General features: G+C 44.3%; 1 protein-coding gene across 5 annotated transcripts in view; it reads left to right on the forward strand.

The window, feature by feature from the left end:
- The window catches only part of DAB1 (DAB adaptor protein 1), a 380571-nt gene that overhangs the window by 224217 nt on the left and 132528 nt on the right, over positions 1 to 23826 (forward strand). For all 5 annotated transcript variants that reach the window (XM_084785547.1, XM_084785549.1, XM_084785550.1 and 2 more), the window contains exon 3: positions 23681 to 23820. In XM_084785547.1, coding sequence (XP_084641673.1) covers positions 23681 to 23820 — 140 coding nt within the window. The remainder of the gene's footprint in view (positions 1 to 23680; positions 23821 to 23826) is intronic.

Below are 23826 nucleotides of genomic sequence, written 5' to 3' on the forward strand. Positions count from 1 at the left end.
AACCCGTTGATGCGTCTTCAAGACAGGGAACATTAAGTATTGGCAGCAAACCAGTCAGAGGCAGGAGAAGACTCAGATTCAGAAGCCATTCAGCCCAGCCAAAGCCTGTGGCCTTAAATGTCTAACCTTCAGAGCAGTGAATTTGTTTTAAGGCACTGAATTTGTGTCCTTTTGATACAGTCTCCCTGACAAACTAATACACACCTGTCCTTTGATTTTATCTCTTTACTCCTCTTCCACTGTGTACTGACTGCTTCCTCCCGGCTTCCACGGGGAGATTCAGATTGGCTGCCTCAGGACCCCTCCCCAGGGACATAAACCCACGTGGCCACACTTCCCTGCTTCTGATCTTCCACCAAGCACATGGAAGTTGTCCTGTTTCCCTATGATGTGTAATATGTGTTTTTTTTTTTTTTTTTTTTTTTAATCCTCCGGGTGGTGCCTGCAGTAATCTTCTGCACACACATCCTGCTGTGGAAGATTTGCCAGTAAAAGCTGCCTTGTGAGGCCAACCTGCAAAGGAGCAGTGGATGTACACACGTCGCCGCACTTGTCATTTTGAACCCTCATCTCAGAGAGTTGGGGAAAGAAGGGTTCATCGCTTCTGGGTCTCCTGTTCCCCCTCTATGAGGGAAGATGTTTGCAGGTGTGGAAAAGTGAACAGGAGGTGAGATCTCCTTGCAAACCTGTTAAGAGATTAAGTGACCACCAATCTCTTCCCTTTGTCATGCAAATTAATTGTGCAAGTTTGAATTTTAAAATAGATTTTCTTTGGGGGTTGGTGATCAAGGCTCTGTCCTACCTAGCTCCCTGGCGTTTCTTTGAAACTGGCGCTGTTTGGTACAGCTTTGCCTTCCATTGATCTTATATGGAAAACCCTCCTTCTGGCTGTACAATAGATTCGGTATTACACCTGTCAGCAGCATTATTGTAAAGAAATTCAAGTTCTGGGAGCCAGCAACCCTGTATCCATTAGCTCAAAGGAGGGTTTTTTTTTTTTCATCCACACCTCAAAATACAATCTTCTCCCTTCTGCCGGGCAGTATTGAACCCTTTGCCTTGATCTGAGGTCCTAGGATCTCGGAGACTTCAAGTGTTGCAGACTGTGCTGGGAGAACCAGGACCCTGCAGAGCAAGCTGCCTTCAGGCTGTGAGTTCCAGCAGAGAAAAGGTTTTGAAGCATCAGAGGCTTCCCACCTCAGGGTGATTTCCATGCAGAGACAGAGAGCAAGAGTGACCTAGCCCTGACCCTCCTAAACTCACATCTGTATGCCCTCCCAGCCAGGGAGAGACCAGTACCCTTTGTTTTCCTAGAAGCTGCAGGAATACAAAGAGTGGGAGCGCCCAGTGGAAAAGTCTGGAGGGGGAAGGGGACAGCAGGGCCAGGTCAGAGGGCATTAGAGCTGCACTCAGAGTCTTGTATTCTAATCCTGCACTTGCCCTGCTTCTACCTAGGAGACCTTCTCAAAGTACCCCGCACCTGCTTGAACCTCTCTCTATTTATAAAAACAGGTTAATAACAAGTATGTGACCTGACAGATCGCTCCCTGGAATTATGTGCCACTGTGAGTGAATATGCCTTGCACTATTTATCCTTCTGTCAGCCTCCTCTCTCCCCTCCATCTGTCTTCTGCCACGTTTATCAAATCATTACTACATGCCACGTGCTTTGCTAAGTATAATAAAGTTCATTAATTACATGGCTCAATGAGGTACTATCATGCCTGTGGTTAAAAATCACATTTACGTGGGTTCAAATAAATCCCGGCTGTCAGCATGACCTTGGCTCCCAGAGGTTCAGATTCCTGACTCTAAGTTGGAGAGAGTGAGAATGACTCCGCCGAATGATCTGGAGTGAAAGAAATAAAATGATGTTTGTCAAGTATGCAGCCCCATGCCCTACCGGTAGCAAGTGTTCTCTAAGAACTGGTTAAAAAAACAACAGCACAAGCTTGTTGAAAGGGGAGTCTCTATCACTTCCAAAGCGATGCGTCTACCAGAAGATTGTCCGCGTCGTCTGTGATTAGAAACAGTGTGAACTAGTTAATTTCTGAGGTTCAACGTTTCATTTCTGTTTCAGCTTAAGCAAACATCTGCCTCATGAAATTTTTCTTTTTCATCTTTTAAAATAATTTTTAAAATAAGGATTTTTAATTGAAGCAGAACTACATCACCCCTCCCCACATTCCTCCCTCGAAACTTCCTTCCTCAAACTCCTCCCTTGTCCCCTTCTTGGAGTTGAAAACCTCTAAGATGATGATGATGATGATGATGATGATGATGATGATGATGATATGTGTGTGCACACATATATACATATATGTGTGTGTGTATGTGTGTGTACACAACCTGCTGAGTCCATATTGTTATTCTTTGTTTGTATCTGTACAGTTTCGAAGCTGACCACTCTACATTAGACAACCAATTAGGGGATGCATCTCCTTCTGCTAGCAGTCATTCTTATAAAATTTTTCAGTGGGCATTAAGGAAAAAGAACATCTAATCATGTCTAGGAATCAGCAGATGAGGGTGAGAAAGCAATAATTTGCAAAGAATCGAATTCACCTCTTAAAAGAGAATGGGCCTATGACAAGAAAAAAAATGGGTCACAGACTATGAGGACAATGACGTAAGAGGTAGAAAAGTGATCTGGTATGTAGGTGGGGGGGGAAGGAGTTGTTTCAGCTAGAGAAAATGACGTAAGGCACCATACACATGTGCATAGCTGGGGAAGGTTCGGGATTTAACTGAACCTTACTGGGCTGAAGCAGAATGCAAATGTTAGGGAAACTGGAGAGAAAATAAAGTTGCTTTTCCAATGGGAAAGACTGAGGTGTCTCTGAAGTCAAGGAATGTGCCCATGAGGGTCATCTGTTGCTACCTATTACTTAGGGGGTGGGCATGTGGCAAATATTGGATAATATATTTAAAAATGGGCCAGAATTTATTTGGTGAGAAGGAAAGTGAGGAACCTGCGCTGTCTCAAGAGCCATCATCCAGGTCCTTAGCACTGTAGTATAACAGGGAGGAATTATAAACAGGTAGACCGATAGACAGATCATGGAATGACTGAGCCCATCTCTGAGGATCAAAGTTCCGTAGCCATGAGCAGATTTTAGAAATAGTGTTTGTAACTCTTTGAATCTGTGAGGGAAATGCTATAAAGGAGAATTCAAAAGTCTCTCAAAAGTTTCTTCCCTGGGTGAAAAGGAGACAGTCCAGGACACTCCAACATTTGACCTCTATCAGCTGCACAGTACTGGTCGTTCTTGAGGACGCTGAAGCCTCAACAGTGCAGAAGAGTCACAGTTTATATAATAAACTTAAACCTATTTCCCAGTGAGTGCTGTTGCAAGTCTGTTCCTTGTTAGATTACTGTGGATACATTTAACTCAGCCCGTCTAGACTTCACAGGGGAACTGAGTCTTAGGAGGGAAAATCCAGTTTGGGTAAAGGACAAATCCACCCACCACTGTGTCTTATATATACTGGCTTTTGGCCATTGTAGGGGAATTTGGACTTTAACCTTTAGAAGGGAAACGGAAATTGGGTGTGGAGCTCTGGAGAAGGTCTGAGGCCAAACCTTCTTGTTTATTTAGCTGTCATGTGGGCCTGAGATTAACAAGCGACAAAACCAAAAAGGACATGGTAGAATGTCACAGAATGTGCCCATGAGGGATCCGGAAGGAAAGGTAGACAAGATAAGTCAAAAAGCCAATCAGTATAATACCGGAAGCACAGACGTGAGTGGCTTTTTCAGGGTGGTGGGGTGGGGAGGTGTGCTGCTGGAGGAAAAGACCAGGGTGAACTGAGTCTGCAGAAGGGACCTCAGGAGAAAGTCATTCCCAAGGGGTTGGTCTTTCCTCCATGGGAGCGTGTATCTGATTGGCTGTCTCATTTCCTAGTGAGTATGGAGCCCGGTCACTCAGATCCTATGCTATTGATATCCAATTCATCTTGAAGGTCTATAGGGCTTGCTTATTTGCCTCCAGGAGAGAGTACACTCTGGTAGTCCCAGCCTTTGTTTTCCTTACCCAACTTTCCTAGCATGCTTTCTTCCTAATTTCACTCTCAGTGTCATGTCACATTGCTATGTCCTCAGTCAGAGACATCCTAAGCTGGCATTCAGATCTCTCCAGAATCTGCATCCGGCTGCATCTGTGGTGGACTGCACTGAGAGGAGCTGGGATTGGGGGATCAGGTGGATACAGTGCCCTTCTTCCTGCTGTAGATCTTCCTAATTCATGGCCCTTTGAATTCCTTCTCGGTACATGAGTGTGAGCCACAATGGACCATTCCTGGCCCATGAGAGATGCCCAGTAAAGTAGAGCAGTTACTACCATGCAGAGTTCTGTACAGGCTCATCTGCAACAGCTCTTTCTAGCACTGGTTTTGCTTTCAGCCTTGGCTAGGTGTGGTTCCCTCTCTTCCCAGGACATGGTGTAATTATATTACTTCAACCTGGTAATAACCCTACCTCCCATTCCAAACTTCCTCTGAGGGCTGTGGTTCGAAGTCGTCTTCATTTTCATCAAACCTCTGGTAGCATTGCTCAATATTTTACACACACACACACACACACACACACACACACACGTGTTTTTCTTGGGCTGACCTGGGCCATGACTTCTCTTGTTCTGCACATGTTTTTCTGTCTTGATTTCTTGTTGCAGTTTTCAGAGGTTTATGTGCTGCCACTCTCACTTGATTGTAAATCCCTTGAGGTGATACAAAGGCCTTAAACTTTACTACATCTATAATTTGTAGCTGTTTGTCTTCTCTCTGTTCTTTTATCTCCCTTCCCCCCCACCCCTTTGGCAACACATGGTCCAGAAGAGAATAATACATTATTTGGAAACCTGGATTTGAATTCATTGACAGCCAAATGAAAAATATGTGATGGGGAAAACGCTGTCTATGCGTTGTGAGCTCTAGAACAATGAAAGATAGCAATACGAGCGCATAGGGTCTGGATGGCACAGACATGACATAGTAATTGGCCACCAGTTATGGCATTCATCCTTCAGCACTTTCCTGGCTTCTCCTAGGTAAGTGTACAATGATGATTAGAGGTAAACTATGTCGAGATCCAAAAGATATCCACATTCAAACATTGAATCTGAGGCTTCAGTGTTTCAGATATTCAAATCAGAGGCATTTAGTTGACTAGGTCTGTTCAAAGTCCTTAAAGCTTCAAAACTGGAAACCGCCTTGCTCCCAAGTATTGTAGGTAAGAGAGTGCTCAACCTCCCTTTTGTTAGTACTCCTTAAAGAGATTTGCTCTGGAGGCCCTACTGCTTTAGTTCTTCACTGAAAGTGCTATCTCCTTCAGGTTAGTATGCATGCATGCATGCATCTCTCTATCCATCCATCCATCCATCCATCCATCCATCCATCCATCCATGCATCCATCTATCCATCCATCTGAATTATAGGCTCTTCACACAGCCTTCTTCTGAGCTTTGGTGGGAGCACAATTTGCTACTACTCTATAGAAAGAAAGCATAGTTAGAGCTTGAAAATACAAACACTGAAACGAGCTATCTGACAAAATCCTGGAGGAATTACATCATCTTGCTGGCTGTGTGATCTGACAGGTCCCTTGACCTCAAAAATCCCCCTTCCTCTTCTACAGGAAGTGAGGTCATGGTAACTCTACTGGCTGTTGAAAATTTTCATTGTATCAGATAAAAAATAATGCAAGTGAATAACTCCCACCCACCTACCCCCCCACCCACCCCCTGCTGAACCTGGGACTAAGTGCTTAGGGAATGACAGCCCCTCACAGGGAAGATGCCAGTCCTTACATTTTGACCAATTTAAGCAGAGAGGAAGTTAATTCTTATCTCTCTTTTCCACTGATTGTTTTACTATTATTGCCCATGATCGGAATTTGCCTCCTATTCTCCCTGACAATCTGCTGTGTAGTTTGAATAATCATTAAAATCACTCTTGCAAACAAGCCATTGTGAGCCCTTAGGGAGCGAGGGGTTTTTGTGCTGATCATCAAGGCTGCAAGTGGGCATTCACGCTTCTCCAGTCTGATCCAGAAGACCCTTCTGTTCTTTTTCATTTGCAAAAAGGTGGACAGACAGAAGTTGTTTACGAGGCAATTGGCCCTTCTATTTTAAATTCGATGCAAGCTGAGCATCTAGAGAAAAAGTACAAAAGTAGACAGTTTACAGTCTGAAGTTGTGAGAGTGAAAATAGAGCCAAGATGCTGTCAACCCAAAGGCCTTTGTCCACAGCTCCTTTAGGAGATGTGAAGTTAAAGAAAAGGGTGAGAGGACACAAGTCCCTGGAATAATGAACTGAGGTACGGCCCAACACACGCCTTCCTTCAGCCAAGCATCCTTGACCTTGGGTGATGAAGGAGAAGGCCCAAATCCTCCCGGCACTCTTTTGCAGCCTCAGTAATGTTTCTATTTATCAGATTTCTTTCTGCTTTTTAATGAAACTTTAGTTCTCCCATTAGCCTGGGGAGTTCTTGACTAGCTAATTCCATGGCCTAATTCCTATGCATTATCAACATTTTCTAAACAGCTTCAAGTAACGGAATCAACTTGAAGAGAGCTATATAATAGAGCACATCCTAAGAACCCAGTGCTATCTCACAGAGCCAAGCAAGGGCAGGGACCCAGGAATTTGAAATCAGCAAGAACCCTAAGATGTCTTCCTTAAAGTTTGCATTTACATGCTGTGATGTCCTCATAAAGAGAGGATGGCTTTTTACCTTTTCCTCCTTCTCTAAGCCTTCCTGTTCTCACTCTCACCCCCATCCCTCACTCCATATCCAATTCCCAAGAATACAACTCCCTGATTAATAGCACATGGACCAGGTATTCCTGTCCATTGCAATCAAAAGGGGGCAAGAGGGTGGGTCATAGTATGTAAGTGCAGTCATCATGCTTATAGAAGGAAGTGGTCAGATGGCTGTTCAATCACCAGAATCCAGGCATGTATCCATCACAAAAGGTTCTGTCCTTGACGAATGAGACTGGCCCCGGCTCTCAAGTAGTCTGTGAGATGGAAACAATACAAATGGCCAGAGACTACAATGCTCCAATATACTCCTCTAAAGAGTCAGCCATAGTTTTTCAGCATTTAAACCAAAGTGGGGAAAGCTCATGTTTGTGGGGCATCTCTGCTAGGTAGAAACAATATTCAATTTCTTTTTACACACACACACACACACACACACACACACACAGCACACAGACTGGGTAACTTTTTGTGGAAAGAGGCTTATTTTGGCTCATGGTACTCAGGTCCGAGGTCTAGGGGCCACTTTTGTTAGTTGCCTTTTTCCTTCCAGAGCTCTGAGGAAGCATGGAGTACCACATATTGTGAGAAAGGGAGCGTGTGTGTGCATGTGTGTGTGCGTGCGTGCGTGCGTGCGTGTGTGTGTGTGTGTGTGTGTGTGTGTGTGTGTCTTCTGGTCTCCCTCTGGTTTCTTAGACAGAGGCCATCACCGGGCTCCTACCCCAGTGACCTTATTTAATCCAACTCCTTGCAAAGGTCCCACTCTGAACACAAGGGTTGGATTGCACTTTCACTTTCTAAGTATCTCCCTGTGGGGATTAAATTTCAGCACATGGACTCTTGGGAGACACACTGAGACCATGTCTAAACCATAGGCTGCATGTCCTCACTGTATTTGTAAACCTCAAGCTGGCTCTGTCTGTTCCACATGATAAATGAAGAAATAAGCATCCTATTGTGATGGTCCTTGGCTTATTTGGGACTGTACCTTGCAGCTGTTTGGGAGTCTCATTTTCTGCTCCTGACTCTCAAACACTTGGCACAACTGGAAATGAAAGGCTTTGGGCGGAACCTTCAGCTGCCACCTGCTCTGAACAAAGTTCCCATCAGTTAGGAGGATTTGACATGGGAGGTGGCCCTGGCTCCCACTGAGCTGCCCAAGCTAGTCTCTCTTTTCCTGCCCTCTTCAGTGTCTGTGAGTTAAACCCCATCTGCTTGTCTTAGGGTTGTGATAAAACACCATGACCAAAAGCAACTTGGGAAAGGAAATGTGCATTTCTACTTACACTTTCAAGTAACTGTCACAGTGGGAAGTCAGGAAAGGAACTCAAACAGGCCAGGAACCCTGAGCAGGAATGCAAAGGCCATGGAAAGGGGCTGCTTACTGCATTTACTGGCTGCTGAGCCTAATTTCCTATATATGCCAGGACCAGCAGCCCAGGGGTGACACCATCTTCAGTGTGAGCCCTCCCACACTAATCACTTATTAAGAAAATTCTCTACAGACTTGGCTAGAGTCATTTTATTAGTTAAGATTCTCGCTTCCCAGACATATGTGGTTATGTCAAATTGACAGACAAACACAATAACCACCACCACCTAACCGACACACAAGTTTTGACCTAGGCCATTTTTCTACCCTTCTTGCCACCACCTCATTGGATCTCTTATCTGCCTTACCTGCTCCTGTTTGGACCCCTCCCTTGAACACAGAACAGTGAGAACAGTCTTTTTATGTTTAGCGTTCGCCTCTGCGTGAAGGCCCTAACTGGCTTTCCACTGTGCTTGGAATCAGAGCTGGACCCCTTATCATGCCTGAAAATGCCCCGCTTGAAGACATCTCCACTTCGCACTCAGTTGCCCCATGCTCAACAGAATTGCTCAACAGAATCGTATCTGATTGCTTCGCACACAGTTCAAGCTCAGTCCCTCCCAACATGACTACCTTTCCTTGTCAGGAGTCCTTGCACATGTCTTCTCGGCTGCCTCAGTCTATCTGCAGTCAGTGTCACTCAACTCACTCCCTGCTTCATCAGACTGGGCCGCCATCTTTAGAACACTTGCCACTTTCTGGAAAGCGCTTTCTCATTGTCCATTCACTTGTTCCTTCCCTCCTTTCCCCTGTGAGATCAGACTCTCCAGAGGAGAGCGGGCCTTCTCACTCTCTGCTGTTCGTTAATGTTCCCTGGGACACAAAACAGTACTTGGCATGAAGTGGTACTCTAGTGTGCGTGTAGGGGCTGGAAACATATTAGAGATCTGGGGAGCCAGGACTGGGCCTGTGCCCTTGCATCCATTATGAATCACTGTTGGGGACACTTAGTCACTGTCTACTCCTGTACATCCTACTTAAACTCTCCATCACTGAGATTTATCTCCGAGTTTAATCAAATGTAATTTATACTGCAGCCTCCTCAGTAAATAATTGATTTGCCCTCTGTTGTCTTCATCACACATACTTCTTTGTACTCAAAAGAAATGATTTAATCAGTCGATAGTATACACAGCCCTGTTGTTTAGAAGGCAGAAGGGAGATAAAGCCTTGTTCACACCAGAATATAGACCAGGACCAAAATAATCTCACTTACGAAAAGGTGCTCCGGAAACAAGTTGGCAGCAGAGCTATCCAACTGAATCTGGTGTTATTCTGATGGAGATGACCCTGAGCACTGTAGCCGCGCGTTTGCAGCCTACTTGTGACAGTGTAAACTCCTGTTCATTTGTGCTTTAATTAACCTCTGCCTGAGCCTCAAAAGAAGCTTTCAAATACATAGTATGAATGCGAGATGCTGGAGAACTTCAAAAGGGGGGTGCCATTGGCCAGCACTGCCTGTGGCCTCAGACCCACGGGGTTGCTTGCTGTCCGTCTGTCAGGCTTTGCCTGACAGGCTGGCCAGACTCTCGCACAATCCGCATCCATCTCTTGGGTGCCCTCTGTGTCTCCTGAAGAAAGCTGTCAGGAGAGGTAAGCTTTACATCTGCTTTCACACATTTGTCTATTTTGAGCCTACATGTTTCTGGAGCTGGAGAAGGAAGGGGGGGGCGGGTTGGGGAACATGATGAAGCATCACCGCTGATAAGTGCCAAAGACTCCGTGTGGGCCTTCTCAGGGGGCAAATGCATCTTTGTACTGCCTTTAGGAGTAATTCTTGGTATTGTATTTCCTTGTAACATTTTAATTGGAAACATTGTAACTGTCCAATAATAGGGATTGGTTGAATAAATTATGATACATCTATGGGATGCAATGTGGTGCAGCCAAGACTAATCATACTGCAAACTATCTGTTATTTATGAGAGAAAATGCATCATTCTTTGCCTTTTTTTTTTTAAGCAACAGAACTATAGCTGAAGCTCAGTGGTAGGGTGCTTGCCTGGCATGCCTGAGAACCAGAATTCCAGCCCCATGTTTACTGCATGAGCATATGTTCATACACATATTTATTTGAAAATGGTATTTATATGTGTATATACTTAAGGAAAATCTGCACGACCGTGTACTCAATTGCAGTCTTAAATATCACCAGGTGGCATTAGGGGTATTATTCCCTTTTTATTCTCTCTTGCATTTTTCCATGATTTAAGTCCCACACGTCTCATTTTAAAATTAGAAACTTATTAAGAAGCATTTATTTTAAGGAATGGGAATTGCAAAAGTGAAAAGGATGTATCTGGGCTTGGGTGGGTTTTGTTTGTTTGGTTTGGTTTTGCTTTGGGGTTTGGGGGGGGTTTGTTTGGTTGGTTTGGTTGGTTTGGTTTGTTATTTGAGAACAAGGTTGTCTTCCCCCGTGTTCTGCCCCTAGGGCTTTGCTGGTGGCTAGTATCTATGACCACACACACTTGCTAGAAGGTGATGTGATTTATAGAGTGCATCTCTACTGTGTGTCCACTAGGGGTGGCAGTGAGGTTACCTTGGCCCAAGACTACTGTTCTCATACAGATGTGACCTAGCTCCACAGGATGGCTCTGCCAGGTGCCTCAGATCCACATTGGCCAATGAACTATTTATTGGCTGAGAACTTTTCTTGGCTTTCTGAGATATCAGCCACAGTTTGTAGAATCAGAGATCTCCTCACTCCCACCCACACACTGCCTCCAACTCCTTTGCCCAAACTGTTACGGAAGCTTTCTGGGTGGTCTCTCTTCGAGACTCTCTCTACCTGAGAAAACTCCTTCAAATGCATTGTTTTTGTCCAGCCTCTGATTGTGCTCCAGGAAAACGGAGGGAGGAAGCTTGGGGAGGAGCACCCTAGTGACCAGATGATAAATGCCGATGGGGTAAGAAGGAGGGTGTACCTAGTCAGAGGGAGGAAGTAAGTAACATGCAATTCCAGCCACTCCACCAGTGGAGCCTTGACTTGTCTTGCAAAGATGTCACAAATTGAGACATGAATTCTAGGCCTTTCTGCCATCGTCGCCTCATCAACTAGTTATTGATAGGATGCAGCTACAAAGGGGAGGAGTCAAACCAGCAGTGGGAACATGAATTTGGGTGGAGGTGACTCTTTCTGACCTAGGGCAAATTTTCTGAAAGCGGCTCGAAAGATCCTTCCAGAAAGAGCATTCACTTCTCCCAGGTAAAGAGTGCTCAGTCCTGGACGTTAGCTTGGGTGTTCATCCCGCAAGTCCCTGCAGTTCTTAGAAGAGGGAGTGAAAATATTGTGAACAAAGACTGGCCAGCTCCTGTGCTAGTTCTCTTTACACGGAGGTGTGTGTGTCTCTTACAGAGATGCTGCAGGGATGGGCTTTTCCCCTCACTTGCAGAGAGGAGATGATTCTCCGGGCCAAAGAGCTGAGGAATGGCCAGTCCAGCTGACAGCCAAGTTTCCTACTAGCTTGGGTTCTTTCCAATTCTCACCTTGCCCCATCTCTTTCCACTGTAGAGGGGATTTGCTTGTTGGGCATGCATATCTGTGTGTGTGTGTGTGTGTGTGTGTGTCTGTGTGTGTGTGTGTGTCTGTGTCTGTGTGTCTGTCATATGTACTTGTATATGGAGGTGAACTCTACCTCATTTTATGAGACACTTGGCCATTTAGATTAGACTGGCTGGCCTGGCTGGCCAGTGAACACCAGCCATCTGCCTGTCTCCGCCTACAGCCGATGCCACCACACTGAGCTCTTTCACATGGGTGCTGGGAACCAACCTCAGATCTTTAGATTTGTATGGCAAGCTCCTCACTGACTGAGCCACATCACCATCCCTACTTCTGGGTTATACATGCGCCATTTTGCTTTGTCTTCTCAAGCAGACTTACAACCACATGAGGACCCTTTCAGTTATAAACTGGACGCAAACTAAATAGATACAATGGCTGTGGATTCTGACCTAGCTTTCTACCTTCTATGGCCCAGTTGCAGATTCCAACCTCCTCCCTTTAAGATGCCTTTTGATCGATGGCATCTCTTTCATACTCACGCTTCTTCCTTTTCCTTCTGGCTCTGTGGTCTGAGGGCACTTTTACTTTTACTCTTAAAGTCTCATATTCCTCGTCTATAAAATAGAGTTAATGTGCATACCATGGTAAGTTGTTGTAAGGAATAAAAGTCTGATCGTAGAGAGCTTAGATATTAGATGTTGCTTCAAGGCCCCTCCTTTCAGTGGGGCAGCATTTAGAGTTTAATATTACATACCTAGAATCATGCCTTATGCTCAGGATATAATGTTATAAGTATGCTTATGGCAACCCACACTAGGGTTTATCCTCCTTTGTCTCTTGGTCACCAGGAAAAAGACACAAGCTCAGTGATTTAAAAAAAAAAAATAGAGAGAGAGACCAGTAGTGAGCAGCTGTGTGCATCATCAGGCTCTCAGTGAGCAAGTGTGTAAAATATAAAGCTCCAGGTTTGCAGCCTGTATTTTTAGCCATTGGCCCCATATTACAGGATATATTCTTTGCCCCACCTTTCATACAAGGATGTCCGAAGATGGACAATGAAGAGTTTCATAATGAGATCCCCACCCTCTTTTTTTTTTTTTTTTTTTTTTTTTTTTTTTTTTGTCTCATTCTTTCTCTTCTAACCTGAGAAAGTGAATGGGCATTTTTTTTGTATTTTTTTTTCCTACAACCTTCTTGCCTGACAAAATGCCTGAGCTATAGTACCAGTCCATCTGATTGACAAAAGCTGAGATTTCAAACACTGTGACTAAAATCTAAACTTGGATTTGCAAGATTATAAACTGTGTCTTGAGTCGGGGTGGTATTTGGAAACTGGGAAGTAAGTTAAAGCAGTTTCCCTCAATAAATATGTTTTTCAAACTAATATTCATTGAGCACCCAGGATGTGCTGGATACTATTTAGTTGTTCTCAGCTTGCACTGAACACATGGAAAGAACATTGCTGCCCTCAAGGGCCTTCTGGTCTACCTCTTGGTGGAATGAGGATTGCCAGCCTAACTCCCCACCTGGTGCTTACAACTGTCCTAACATATTAAGAGTGACATGGAAATGATATTTAAAGAGATGCTTCTGGACCTGAAACTTCAGGCCTTTTCCACGCAGAACTCAACATGTGGCTCCAGACAGTTGTTTTAAAGTTTAGTTAGAGTGAAAGGATATGACCAAAGAGTATTACCTATTGCTGTTTAGAGTTTCTCAATAATACCATATGCTTTATAGAATAGGCTGTTAGAATTCAAGTTTAAAGAGACCCAGAATTAAGAACAAGCAAACAGTAGTAAATTTTTTCAACTTTACTATTAATTTTTTTATTAATGAGTATGCCTATACATGGTGTTTGTGGTGGGTATATATGTGTGCCAGTGCCATAGCATGCACATGGCACTTCTCTTCACCTTTATGTGGGTCTGGGGATCAAACTCAGGTGAACAGTTTCGCCATCTCCAAGACCCCAAGAGTAGTAAGACTTTATTAGAGAAATGTAAAAAGGAGTCTCAGAATGAAAGAAATGTCCCTAACATGGTGCTATCAAAGGCATTGGTTAGTTTAAGTGCAGATTTGGGGGCTCCAAATGTGGCTATAAGGCCTGGGAGCTTAGTGACATACAGAAAATGTCATGTGGCACCACAGTTTCAGAAGTAGCAAGCCAGGACCTATTTTTAGAAAATATGTGCATGAATCGTAGGTTGAATATTATTTTAGCTTTTTAATTAGTTTACCTTTTAGCAATAATGACAGCAACCATGCTCATAAAAACCCATTTTAAGAGCCCCCTATCTGTGTTTCCTCCTGTTCTGCTACCCAGCTAGTTAATTATACAAAATCAGCTTTCTCTCCCATGCAACTAGTGTACAGAGCTATTTGTCCATTGCAGATCAACATCTGGATAATTGCAAGATAAAAATCTAAGTGGAATAAGTTGTCTCTGAGTACAGGCCCTGAAATCATCTCCTCTCCTCCACCACCCCCCCACCACCACCACCACCACACACACACAAAATCTGCTCTGGAATTCGAAAACCTAATAGGCAATAGGGCTTTTGTGAGGAGCAGACAACCTGGTCTGGACAGACTGGGAGAAAACAGTATTTGAAATAGTCTTATCCTCTAGGTGAGTGGCCTGCGAGTCAGACACAGGTGCAAATGGAGGAGGCATTCCTCCCTGCTAATAACTCAGAAGGTGATCGTCATGTGGTTCCCAGGCTGGAACATTTGATCCCTACTGTACCCCATTCCTATGAACCAGATAACATCCAGGAAGCTGGGACCCTTAATTCTGAGGCAGTACAACTTTGCTATGGAAACTAGATTACTGTGTATGAACTAGATTACTGGAGAAGGAGAAAAACATAAATATTTGCAAGGGTCTCCATGTGCCAGGCACAGTGCTAACAACATTGTAATATGTCAGATCTCCTGCAGTTTTTCCTCATAATCCTAACAAGAAATGAAGAGAACCACACCCCTTTCAGCTAGAGAACTCTCCCAAATGCACACAGCAGGCATTATACTGCAGGTTAAATGTAATGGCTTCTTCCCACAGAGGATCACTGGTGTGTCTTTCACTAGCTTTACACAGTGACTGACCATGCTTCCCTGTTTCAGTTCCCTCTCTTTAAGGGGGTAGCAGTCCTTGCCTCCAAGGTCAGTGCAAAGGCAGTTTATGGAACCAGAACGCATGTGTTTATCTTTGGGTATCATCTACCATGACACTTCTGCCCTCTTCCATCCGTACTCCGTGACTAAATATTTGTGTCCTCTTGAGATTCAGAAGGCAGAGCCCTAGCTCCCAGGGACATGATATTTAGAGGTAGCACATTAGTAAGTAGTTGGGTGAAGTCAGAGGGGGAGCCTTAGGATTAAAGAAAAGGGAGAGTGGAATGTCCTGGCCCTAACCTTCCTGCCTCCCTTCCTCTCTTCCACACCTGCACCACATCACACCATCCATACTCATGGAGCTCCAGTAGAGAGAGAGAGGCAGGCAAGACCATGAGTCCCGGGAGTACAACGTACGATAGCGACATCTGCAAGCCTGGAGAGGCACCAATCTCCCAGACCTTCACTTGGGGCTTCCTTGCTCCTGACTCATGAGAAACGAATTTCTGCTTAAATTGTAGAGTCTGTGGTACTTCACTGAAGCATTCAGGCCTGCAAGACACCTCTTGAGGGTGAGAGTGCTGGCACAATGGCCTTTCCATTGGGAAACACTGTAACTAAGAAACAGGAGGCATTCACAGCTGCTCTGACCACGCTAGGAAAAAGAGTACTGAGCTTTGTGTAGGTTCGTGGGGCCACTCTGGAGTATATATAATCTGGAGTAATCCAGGGGCTACAGAGACAACAGTCTTGGGTGTGAAATAGCTTTTATTTGGCCATTAACAATCTTTAGCAACCAACCTGGGGCAGGTGACCATGCTTGACTCCAGTGGACTCTGTAGGCGATCCTCTTCTGTCATAGAAACTCTACCTACCTCTCTCTCTGGAGCCTGACTCCTACTAGAGGTGTTGGTTTGTATAAAAGTATTTGCAGAGTACCTTCCAATGTCAGACCTCAGTGCCTTCTGCTCCAGCACAAGTGACCACCGATGGCATCTGTGAGGCCTGTTCAGAACTTGGGAGTTGCCTCAGTGCCTGAGAAATCAGGCTGATTTAAATTCAGAAAAGAGTTGCCTCCGGTCTAGGAGGTGAGCAGGTTGTTATGAGGTACACCCATTCCTGCCTAATGGCCTAAAGCAAAGCCAACATTAAAACAATTATAGGTGTGACATTTACTTTGTCACATTAAGACTTTTACTCGTTGGAGACTAAATGAATCACACGGTTGGGTAAAGTAGGTTGTGTGGAGAGGGGTTTTTTACTGACTCCTTGGAGGCTTTCTCTCGGTGTTCCTGACTCCTGGAACACACTAACTAGCTATTTTAGAATAAAGACACATATCCACCCCTCCAGCCATTGGGCAGACTGAGGCCTTGAGGGTCTATGCTATACCAGCTGCCACACCAGGGGCAGCCAAAACAATCCTTGTTTCCATGAAGCTCAAGCACAGAGAAGAAAGCTAAGAAAAAAAAAAGTTAGTGAAATGCCATCAGTGCAAGACAGATGCTAGATGTGGATAAAGTAAGAAAAAGTATCCACGCCTATTTAACAAAATGCTAGGTTGTGGGAATACCTTGGTTCATTGATCCAACAGAGCCCTTGCCTTGATTGGACTTCATGGACTAATGAGGAGGAGGGCTGTTAAGCCGATTAGGGCAAATGAGATTGAGCCACTATTAGAGTGCATAGGAACTGTGAAGACCAGGCTCTGGCTTCATCTTAAAGAAGACTACTGGCTAGCTCTCTGGAGGACCCAGGCATGGGGCATGACACCAAGGGGTGAAAGAATGAAGAGATGGGAGTGACTTCTCCGCCCACAGAACTTTAGATACAGAATTCAGGGCAGTGTACTAGCTTTCTGTCAGTGATGAAACATCGCACCAATCAACTTCTTAAAAACGGGTTCTTTTGGCTCATGGCTATAACGTTTTAGTCCATTGCTCTACCTTATTGCTTTTGGGTCTGTGGTGAGGCGATCCATCATTGTATGGCTGTAGATACCTCTTTACTTCAGGTAGCTGTGAAGTAATAACTTTTCAAGGGCATTCCTAATTGAAATAAGTCCCGTCTAGTGGATCCCATCTCCTAAAGGTTCAACCACCTCTCTGTAGCACCATCAACTGGGGACCAACTCAACAGGTGATCCTCTAAGAGCCAAGGCCAGACCATTAGAATTTGTATCTTAATGGATTGATCTGGATGAAGGCCACTGGACCAAGGCCACTGGACCAATGATTGAGGGGTGGGGGTTGAGATGTGGTCCTAACTAGATTGGTGAATTAAGTAAGGGTACAGTTTGGGGGTAACTTGTAGGAAGTGTCAAGGGTCAGGTTAGTGCAGAGGTGGGATAAGAAGAGGAGCTTTGAATAAAAGCTTCAAAACAGGACTTTCTCTGAATCTGCAATGTGTGTTAAGGAGACACAGAAAAGACACGGCAAGGACAAAGGATGCGGGGGTGCCTGCTTGGCATAGAAGGTGTTGGAAGTAAGATGCAGAAAGGTGTGATGCGTTGAAACAAAAGACAGCCCATGGCAAGTAGGAAAGAGGCAATGGCATTTTAAGGCATGTAGTGTGAGAGGAGGCTAATGTTGAAGTAATCTGTTTGAGGCAACGTGGGGCCTAGCTTAGGGCAATGTGTGCATGTGAAGGGGCACAGTAAAGAAATTACTGACATGACTGCCCCATGGTATGGTCAGAGGGAAACATGTTTTTATTGTGAACCAGAAAGAAAATAAAAAGCATGTATCTGGGAGTAGGGAAGTCTGGGGAAGTAGGAAAGGTTGGGATGCTAGCATGACCTTTAATGCCTATAATGGATACATATAGTATAGTATAATATAGTTTACTATAGCATAGCATAGTATACCTATAGTACAGTAGGGACTGAAGGAGCCCGAACGCCTGCATGCCCTTTGATATGTAACAACAGGTAGCCAAATGTCCTTTCTGCCCGAAGTTAAAAAAAAAAAGACTCCTTTTGGCAGATGAGACCATGTTCCTGAGGAGTGCGGGCTTTTATCCAGCCACATGAAATCCTCCTATATATTCCAGCTTGAGGTCACTCCAGACACACGCACTTCCCGAGGCCTCCAATCACGGAGGCACAGTCACAGCCACTGCCGTGAGCCTCCGGGTGCTCTCCACTAACGTCCACACAACCCACCCTACCCCACAGTGGATTAAAGACAGTAGCCTCTGGGCTCCCCACAACACTGCAGAAGTCAGCAGAGAAATGTTCTGGAAATACACACATCTCGTTAGCATTGTCAGTTTGCTGCGACTCCCCGAGGACCTTCTCAAGTTGTTATTTCTCAGGCAGAACTGTCTGCGAAGAAACTGTGAGGTGCAAGCACTCCCCCGGGTCTGCAGCTAGTACACTGGGACGCAGGACGAATATGAGACATCTATTTATGTTTGGTTTTATACTAAAGGTTTAAGACAAAGTAAGCAATGAAGTAAACAAATGACTGCCAAGATTGCATGTATACCATTTGTGCAGAAATAGTCCAGTTTTTCAGTTATAGGTTCAAAACTATTTTCCTTGTAGAAATGTGTAAAATACCCTGGGGGCCAAGGTTCGATGGATTTATGAACACCTGAGTTTGTTTGTTTGTTTGTTTGTTTGTTTTGTCACTAGACATGTCAATGTAGGCATCACAAAGTATCTGAGTTTCTCTTTCTGTGCATAAAGTTTAACCGCCTGGTTTTTCTGTGACTGTAAGTGAAATGCACAATGCTCATCACATAGTTCAATCTCGGGGTCAGGCCCCAGATGTTAACCATAAGTATCACTGTGGATGATTGGCACCCAGACTGTCGGGGGCCATCTTCTCACCTGAAATGCCCATCGGAAGCAGCGAAACGGAAGCCCTGAAAGTGTGAAAGGGATGTTACATGATCGTTTGTGTGAAGGTGGAGTGATAGAGAGCTGAGTCTACGGCCTCCAGGCTTTCAGGCAGCTATTACTTTCCTTTCGGGGACTTGGTTTCCAGGCAACAGGGTAAACCCAGTATCTTTCTCCTTTGGAATTCAAATCAACGAGATACTTGGAGAATTGGCTTAAGACCCCTCCCACGGCAACTCCTACTTATGGTGCTGTCAATTACTCTTGTTCAGGAAACCAAAGCAAGTGCATCAGCAGGGAAAGCTTTAAGCCTCTCGGTTGGCCCTTTGGCTGTGATCATCTCAGGACAATACCAATGCAGTAAGTAATAGCCCTGACTCCCACGCACTCTCTGTCTCTCAGGCATGTATCCCTAGGCAGCCCCAGGTGAACCCAAGTCATATTCCCATCTTAATGGAACACATTTTAAAAAGAATATTACTAATATGCAAGTATGTTTCTTTCATGTTTGTTAAACGCTAAAAAAAAAAAAATTGTCATCAACTTAAAAAACTCCAAATAGGAAAAGTCTCATTTGAGGACCCCAGTTTGAGAATCACATTGTGTTTTTGTTTCTCTTCACTGTTGCCCTCTGCTTGTGTTTTGAAGATAACTTACACCTGCTCAGCTCTGCCTAGTGGGTCCCAGCCCTGGCGCATGCTCTCCACAAGTCATTTAGGGTCTCATGTTGCTTTGTCTGGATGGTGATTCTCCCTAATACTGGAATGACACAGATGCTGAAAAAAAAATCTGTTGATTCTTTTTGTCAACAGATTTGGCAAAATCTTTCCCCTTTAGGATGCAACCACCGTGAACAGAGTGGTGTCAACTCGCTGGGCATACTACTGTGTCTCTACACATCTTAGAACATACAGCAGGCACCCATAAACACCTTAGGACACACAGTAGACACTCATAAACATCTAGCATACAACAAATGCTCAATAAATAGCAAACGGGTACATTATCATAAAATTCAACCCCATTCAGGTTCTTGGAACAGAGGCAGAACAAAGCCACATTCTTGGGCCCAAATATCACAGGGATGACCCCTGCTCAGTTTCTGGTGGCCATGGTTTTCCTCTGAATGCTCAAGAGTGGGACCTTCATGTTTCTCTCAGCATTCTTGTCTTTTCAGAATGGCCCCTTAAACAGAGTAGGGCTTTTCGAGTCCCAAACCCAAAACTCACCAGTGTGTTCACTAGCCATCAAATTGTTTCAAAGACCTAAGAACCAGGGGGCCAGATTTATCACAGCAATTTCTCAGTACCACTTGTTCCGTGTTACTTTCTTGTTTCTGTGACGTAAGCAAATCTCTGACCAAGGCAACTTAAGTGAGAAAGGGTTTCTTTTGGCATACAGATATACAGGGTCCATCAAAGCAGGGAAGACAACAGTAGCATGGAGGAAATGCATGGTGACAGAAGGCGCAAGCTGACTAGTCTTACTGAGTCCACCTCGGGAAGCATGAGGTGAACAAAATATAGGGGCTAGGCTAAAAAGCCTCCAGGCCAGCCCCAAGTGACCCAGTTCTTCCAATGAGGTGCCATTTCCTAAAGATCACGCAGCCTTTACATGCAGTGCCTCCAGCTGAGGACCAACCATCTGTTCAACTCTGAGAACTCCAGAGAGACATTTAACATCCGGACCACAACACTGAATGACAGCAACATGTGTGAGGCATCTTTTTGAAGTGAAAAGTATCCTAAAATTATATGGAAGTGATGGCTATACTTTCTGTGAATGTCCTAACACCACTGACTTGTGTGTATACGTTACGTGGGTGGGTTCTGTATGTTGTGAACGCTGTATTACTGCGGCTGGTATGGAAAGAAGCAGACTCTGCTGCTGGCTCTGAGTGTCAGTGTGTTGCCCTGTGACACAGTGCTCATTGCACAGCCTAACTCAAAGAGCAGAGTAAAGGAGAGATAGCATGACAGTAAAGTCACGGGCACAGTAAATGCTGGGAAACAGATGGGCATCACTGTTGGACTTTACTTAAACAAGTGACCTCTGCTTTGCCCATCCTGAACTGTGGCTTTACTGTTTGCTTTTAGTCAAAATGGGCTGGGATAAGCTGCAAGGATGATGCCGCCGCCCCCCCCCCACACATACCCTACCCTACCCCTTTGCGTGTATTCTGGTGAGATCACACACTTAGGGCTCTGATATCTGTTATTTATTTTTTTTAACTAATCAAACTGAGACCTTGTTCAAGATGGGCTTATGAAGAATTACCCTTTTAATGGTGGAACATTTAATGAGAAACTGGATTTTCTACTGCGTAAGTGCCCTTCATACAAATTAGCTTGGCCCTGGGTCCTGATCTAAATTGGGCTTCCTACTTTGCTCTAAATGGCCTAATATTTTCTTATTAATCTCTGCCCTTTCCACCTGCCCCGGCTCTGCCTCCTCCTGTGGATCTCTCCCCAGCAGCGGGCTGTGGCCTGACACATGTTTCTTCAGCTTCTTTGTATCTGGTTCAAGAGGCAGGTGTTGGACATGATGAGTTTTCTAGAAACTGTTTATTCCATTTACAAACTCCTTCCCACCCCCCTGTGTCCCAGTGGAGTTTTTTTTTTCCCACTGAGAATATGTTTATATTTAGGAACAATGGATTTGGGCCAGGTGAGTTCTGGTGCAAGGTAAAATTGAGGACTCAAAGGGAAAGTTGGAGAAATGAAAAGCAATTAATCATAGCCATTGAAAGAACAGGCTTGGAGCACAATGTGTGCCCAACCCAAATTGAGCCTTCGGCACTGGGCAAAGCAGTGCAGGTTCTGCTAAGTGCGTGTGAGTGGCTTTGATGGCCTCTCAGATCTTCTCATGTGGGTCTGTAGAAGGATGCTTGCCTTGTGTGGGCAAGCGGGATGCATAACACGCTTCTCATCAGAGCTTCCTGCTACCACTGTTATAGTTGCACTTGGTCTGAGTATCGAAAGGAGTGTGGTTAGTGACTAGAACAGTTTTATATGTTGATTATATGAGATGGGGTGATAATCTTCCCAAGAAGTCTTAGACAAAGTTATAGTCAGCTGTCACCAAACAGCATAGCAGACAGGGGCGAAAAGCCTGTGTTGTCATAAGCCAAGTAGCTTAGCTACATGTCCAAAGAAAGGATACAGTAGCAGATACTCTTAGCTCGAGCCTCTGCCATCTTTCTTCACAGAACTCCAATATTTATTTTTTATACTACTTATAGTCTCCGACTGTGTGTCTTTATATCATTTGCTTTAAGGACTATTTTATCAAAGCTATTGATAGAATAGGAGCTACAGAATTTCAATAATAAGATGACTCCTGGGCATTGGAAACCACAGGGCTAGACTTGACGCTATAGCCATCCTTTCTTCTCCACATAGGATCTCCAGGTGCTGCTTTAATTGCTCTGATCATGGGGGCACAGCTACTATTTACAGAGAGGTTGCTGTGAAGGTGAACACATGCTTCACTCATCCTGTCCCCTTTAAACTACTGTTGGCACTCTGAAAGGTAGCTACTTTGCCTCCCTTCTAAAGATAGAAAATGAAGGATAGCTGATGCACACTGGCGACCTTTTGACACACCTGCCACAACACACTCTACACTTGTATTTGCAGTCACACACACAAAAAAAAGCCTTGAGTTTAGGGGTATAGGTTGTTTCTTCACTTGTTGCATGCAAGCAATGGTATTTGGCATAGGGGAGATAATCAGTAATGGATGGATGCATAAAGGCAAGAAATGAAAGTCGGGGTTCATATACAGAAAAGTACTGCACTGGGCTTAGCTCTCAGGGTGCTCTTCAGAACATTGTTGATCTCACATTGCTGATGGAGGGAAGTGGCCTGACTTACGACTGATGTCCTCAGCTCAGGGCCTGTGGTGCTGAGGATGTCATGAGAGGGGAATGTTCAGGAGCTAGATAGAGCCAGTGATGAGTATTAGAGGCCTGGGAGACCCCAGGTTTCTAGAACTTGTAGGTCCAGTGTCCAGATTCCTAGCTGGACAAAGTGTGGTAAGTGTTTAAATTGTTATATTTTCCTCTTATCTCTGACACTATGAACAAGCTCCTGAATTTTATGCCTATTGTCCTTTGGAATATGGAAGTGGTTTGGTTTTTGAAGAATGGATATAAAGTTTATAATTATTATCTATGCATCCCTTTCTTTATGTGGGGATGCTTGAATTCCTGACATGTATGTAGCAAAATATCATGTTAATAATGAGTACAAGAGCCTGTTACAAGATACGGACACTCAATATCAAATACTATCGTAGCCTATTTCCCCGCATATATGAGTTACCAGAAGCAATATCATCATAAAACCATTTTTAAATAATCGTTCGGTGTCATTACTTAATGCAATGAAATGATTCTGGACTTTTACTATGAGGTAGTTCATGGAAGTGGGTGTATGGAGGGTCTTGGACCCAGGCCAAAGCATAGTTAAGAGTTAGAAATACTGGAAAGTCATTGCTGATGCTATTCTAGCAAGAATTTTTGGACATGGACTCTAGTTGATGATGACTGATAGTACCTATCATATATCAAAAGCAAATTACATACATTACCTCTATTATCTGATGCTCATTGTTTCATGGGAGTGATTTTATAATTTATTTATTTGAGGTTTTTGTTTTGTTTTGTTTTGTTTTTGTTTTTGTTTTTGTTTTTTTCAAGACAGGGTTTTTCTGTGTAGCTCCGGCTGTCCCGGACTTGCTTTGTAGATTAGCTTGGCCTCGAACTCACGGAGGTCCTCCTGTCTCTACCTCCCTGAGTGCTGGGATTACAGGCATGTGCCACCGCGCGTGCGGCAGATAATTACCTTTAAGTTTTCCTTTTCTGTACAAAAGGCCGAGGCTCTGAGAAGAAGTAAACTAGCTCGTTGTTTAAATGGGTAGAACCAGAGTTTGCGTGTAGAGCTATTATTTTATTTCTTTTGATTTGATTTTGCTGGCATGCAGGCGTAACCAGGAAGTAGATCTCGGAACGGTAAGTTTTTAAAGCCAACAGAGCCTCATCATGCTTGTTTCTGAATCCATTTTTCTTTGTTTTCAGGTCAGGATCGCAGTGAAGCCACTTTGATAAAGAGGTTTAAAGGTGAAGGGGTCCGGTACAAAGCCAAACTGATTGGGATTGATGAAGTGTCCGCAGCTCGGGGAGACAAGTTATGTCAAGATTCCATGATGAAGCTCAAGGTACAG

The sequence above is a fragment of the Acomys minous genome (genome assembly GCF_964271855.1).
Source record: "Acomys minous genome assembly, chromosome: 6".
Taxonomy (NCBI): Eukaryota; Metazoa; Chordata; class Mammalia; order Rodentia; family Muridae; genus Acomys; species Acomys minous.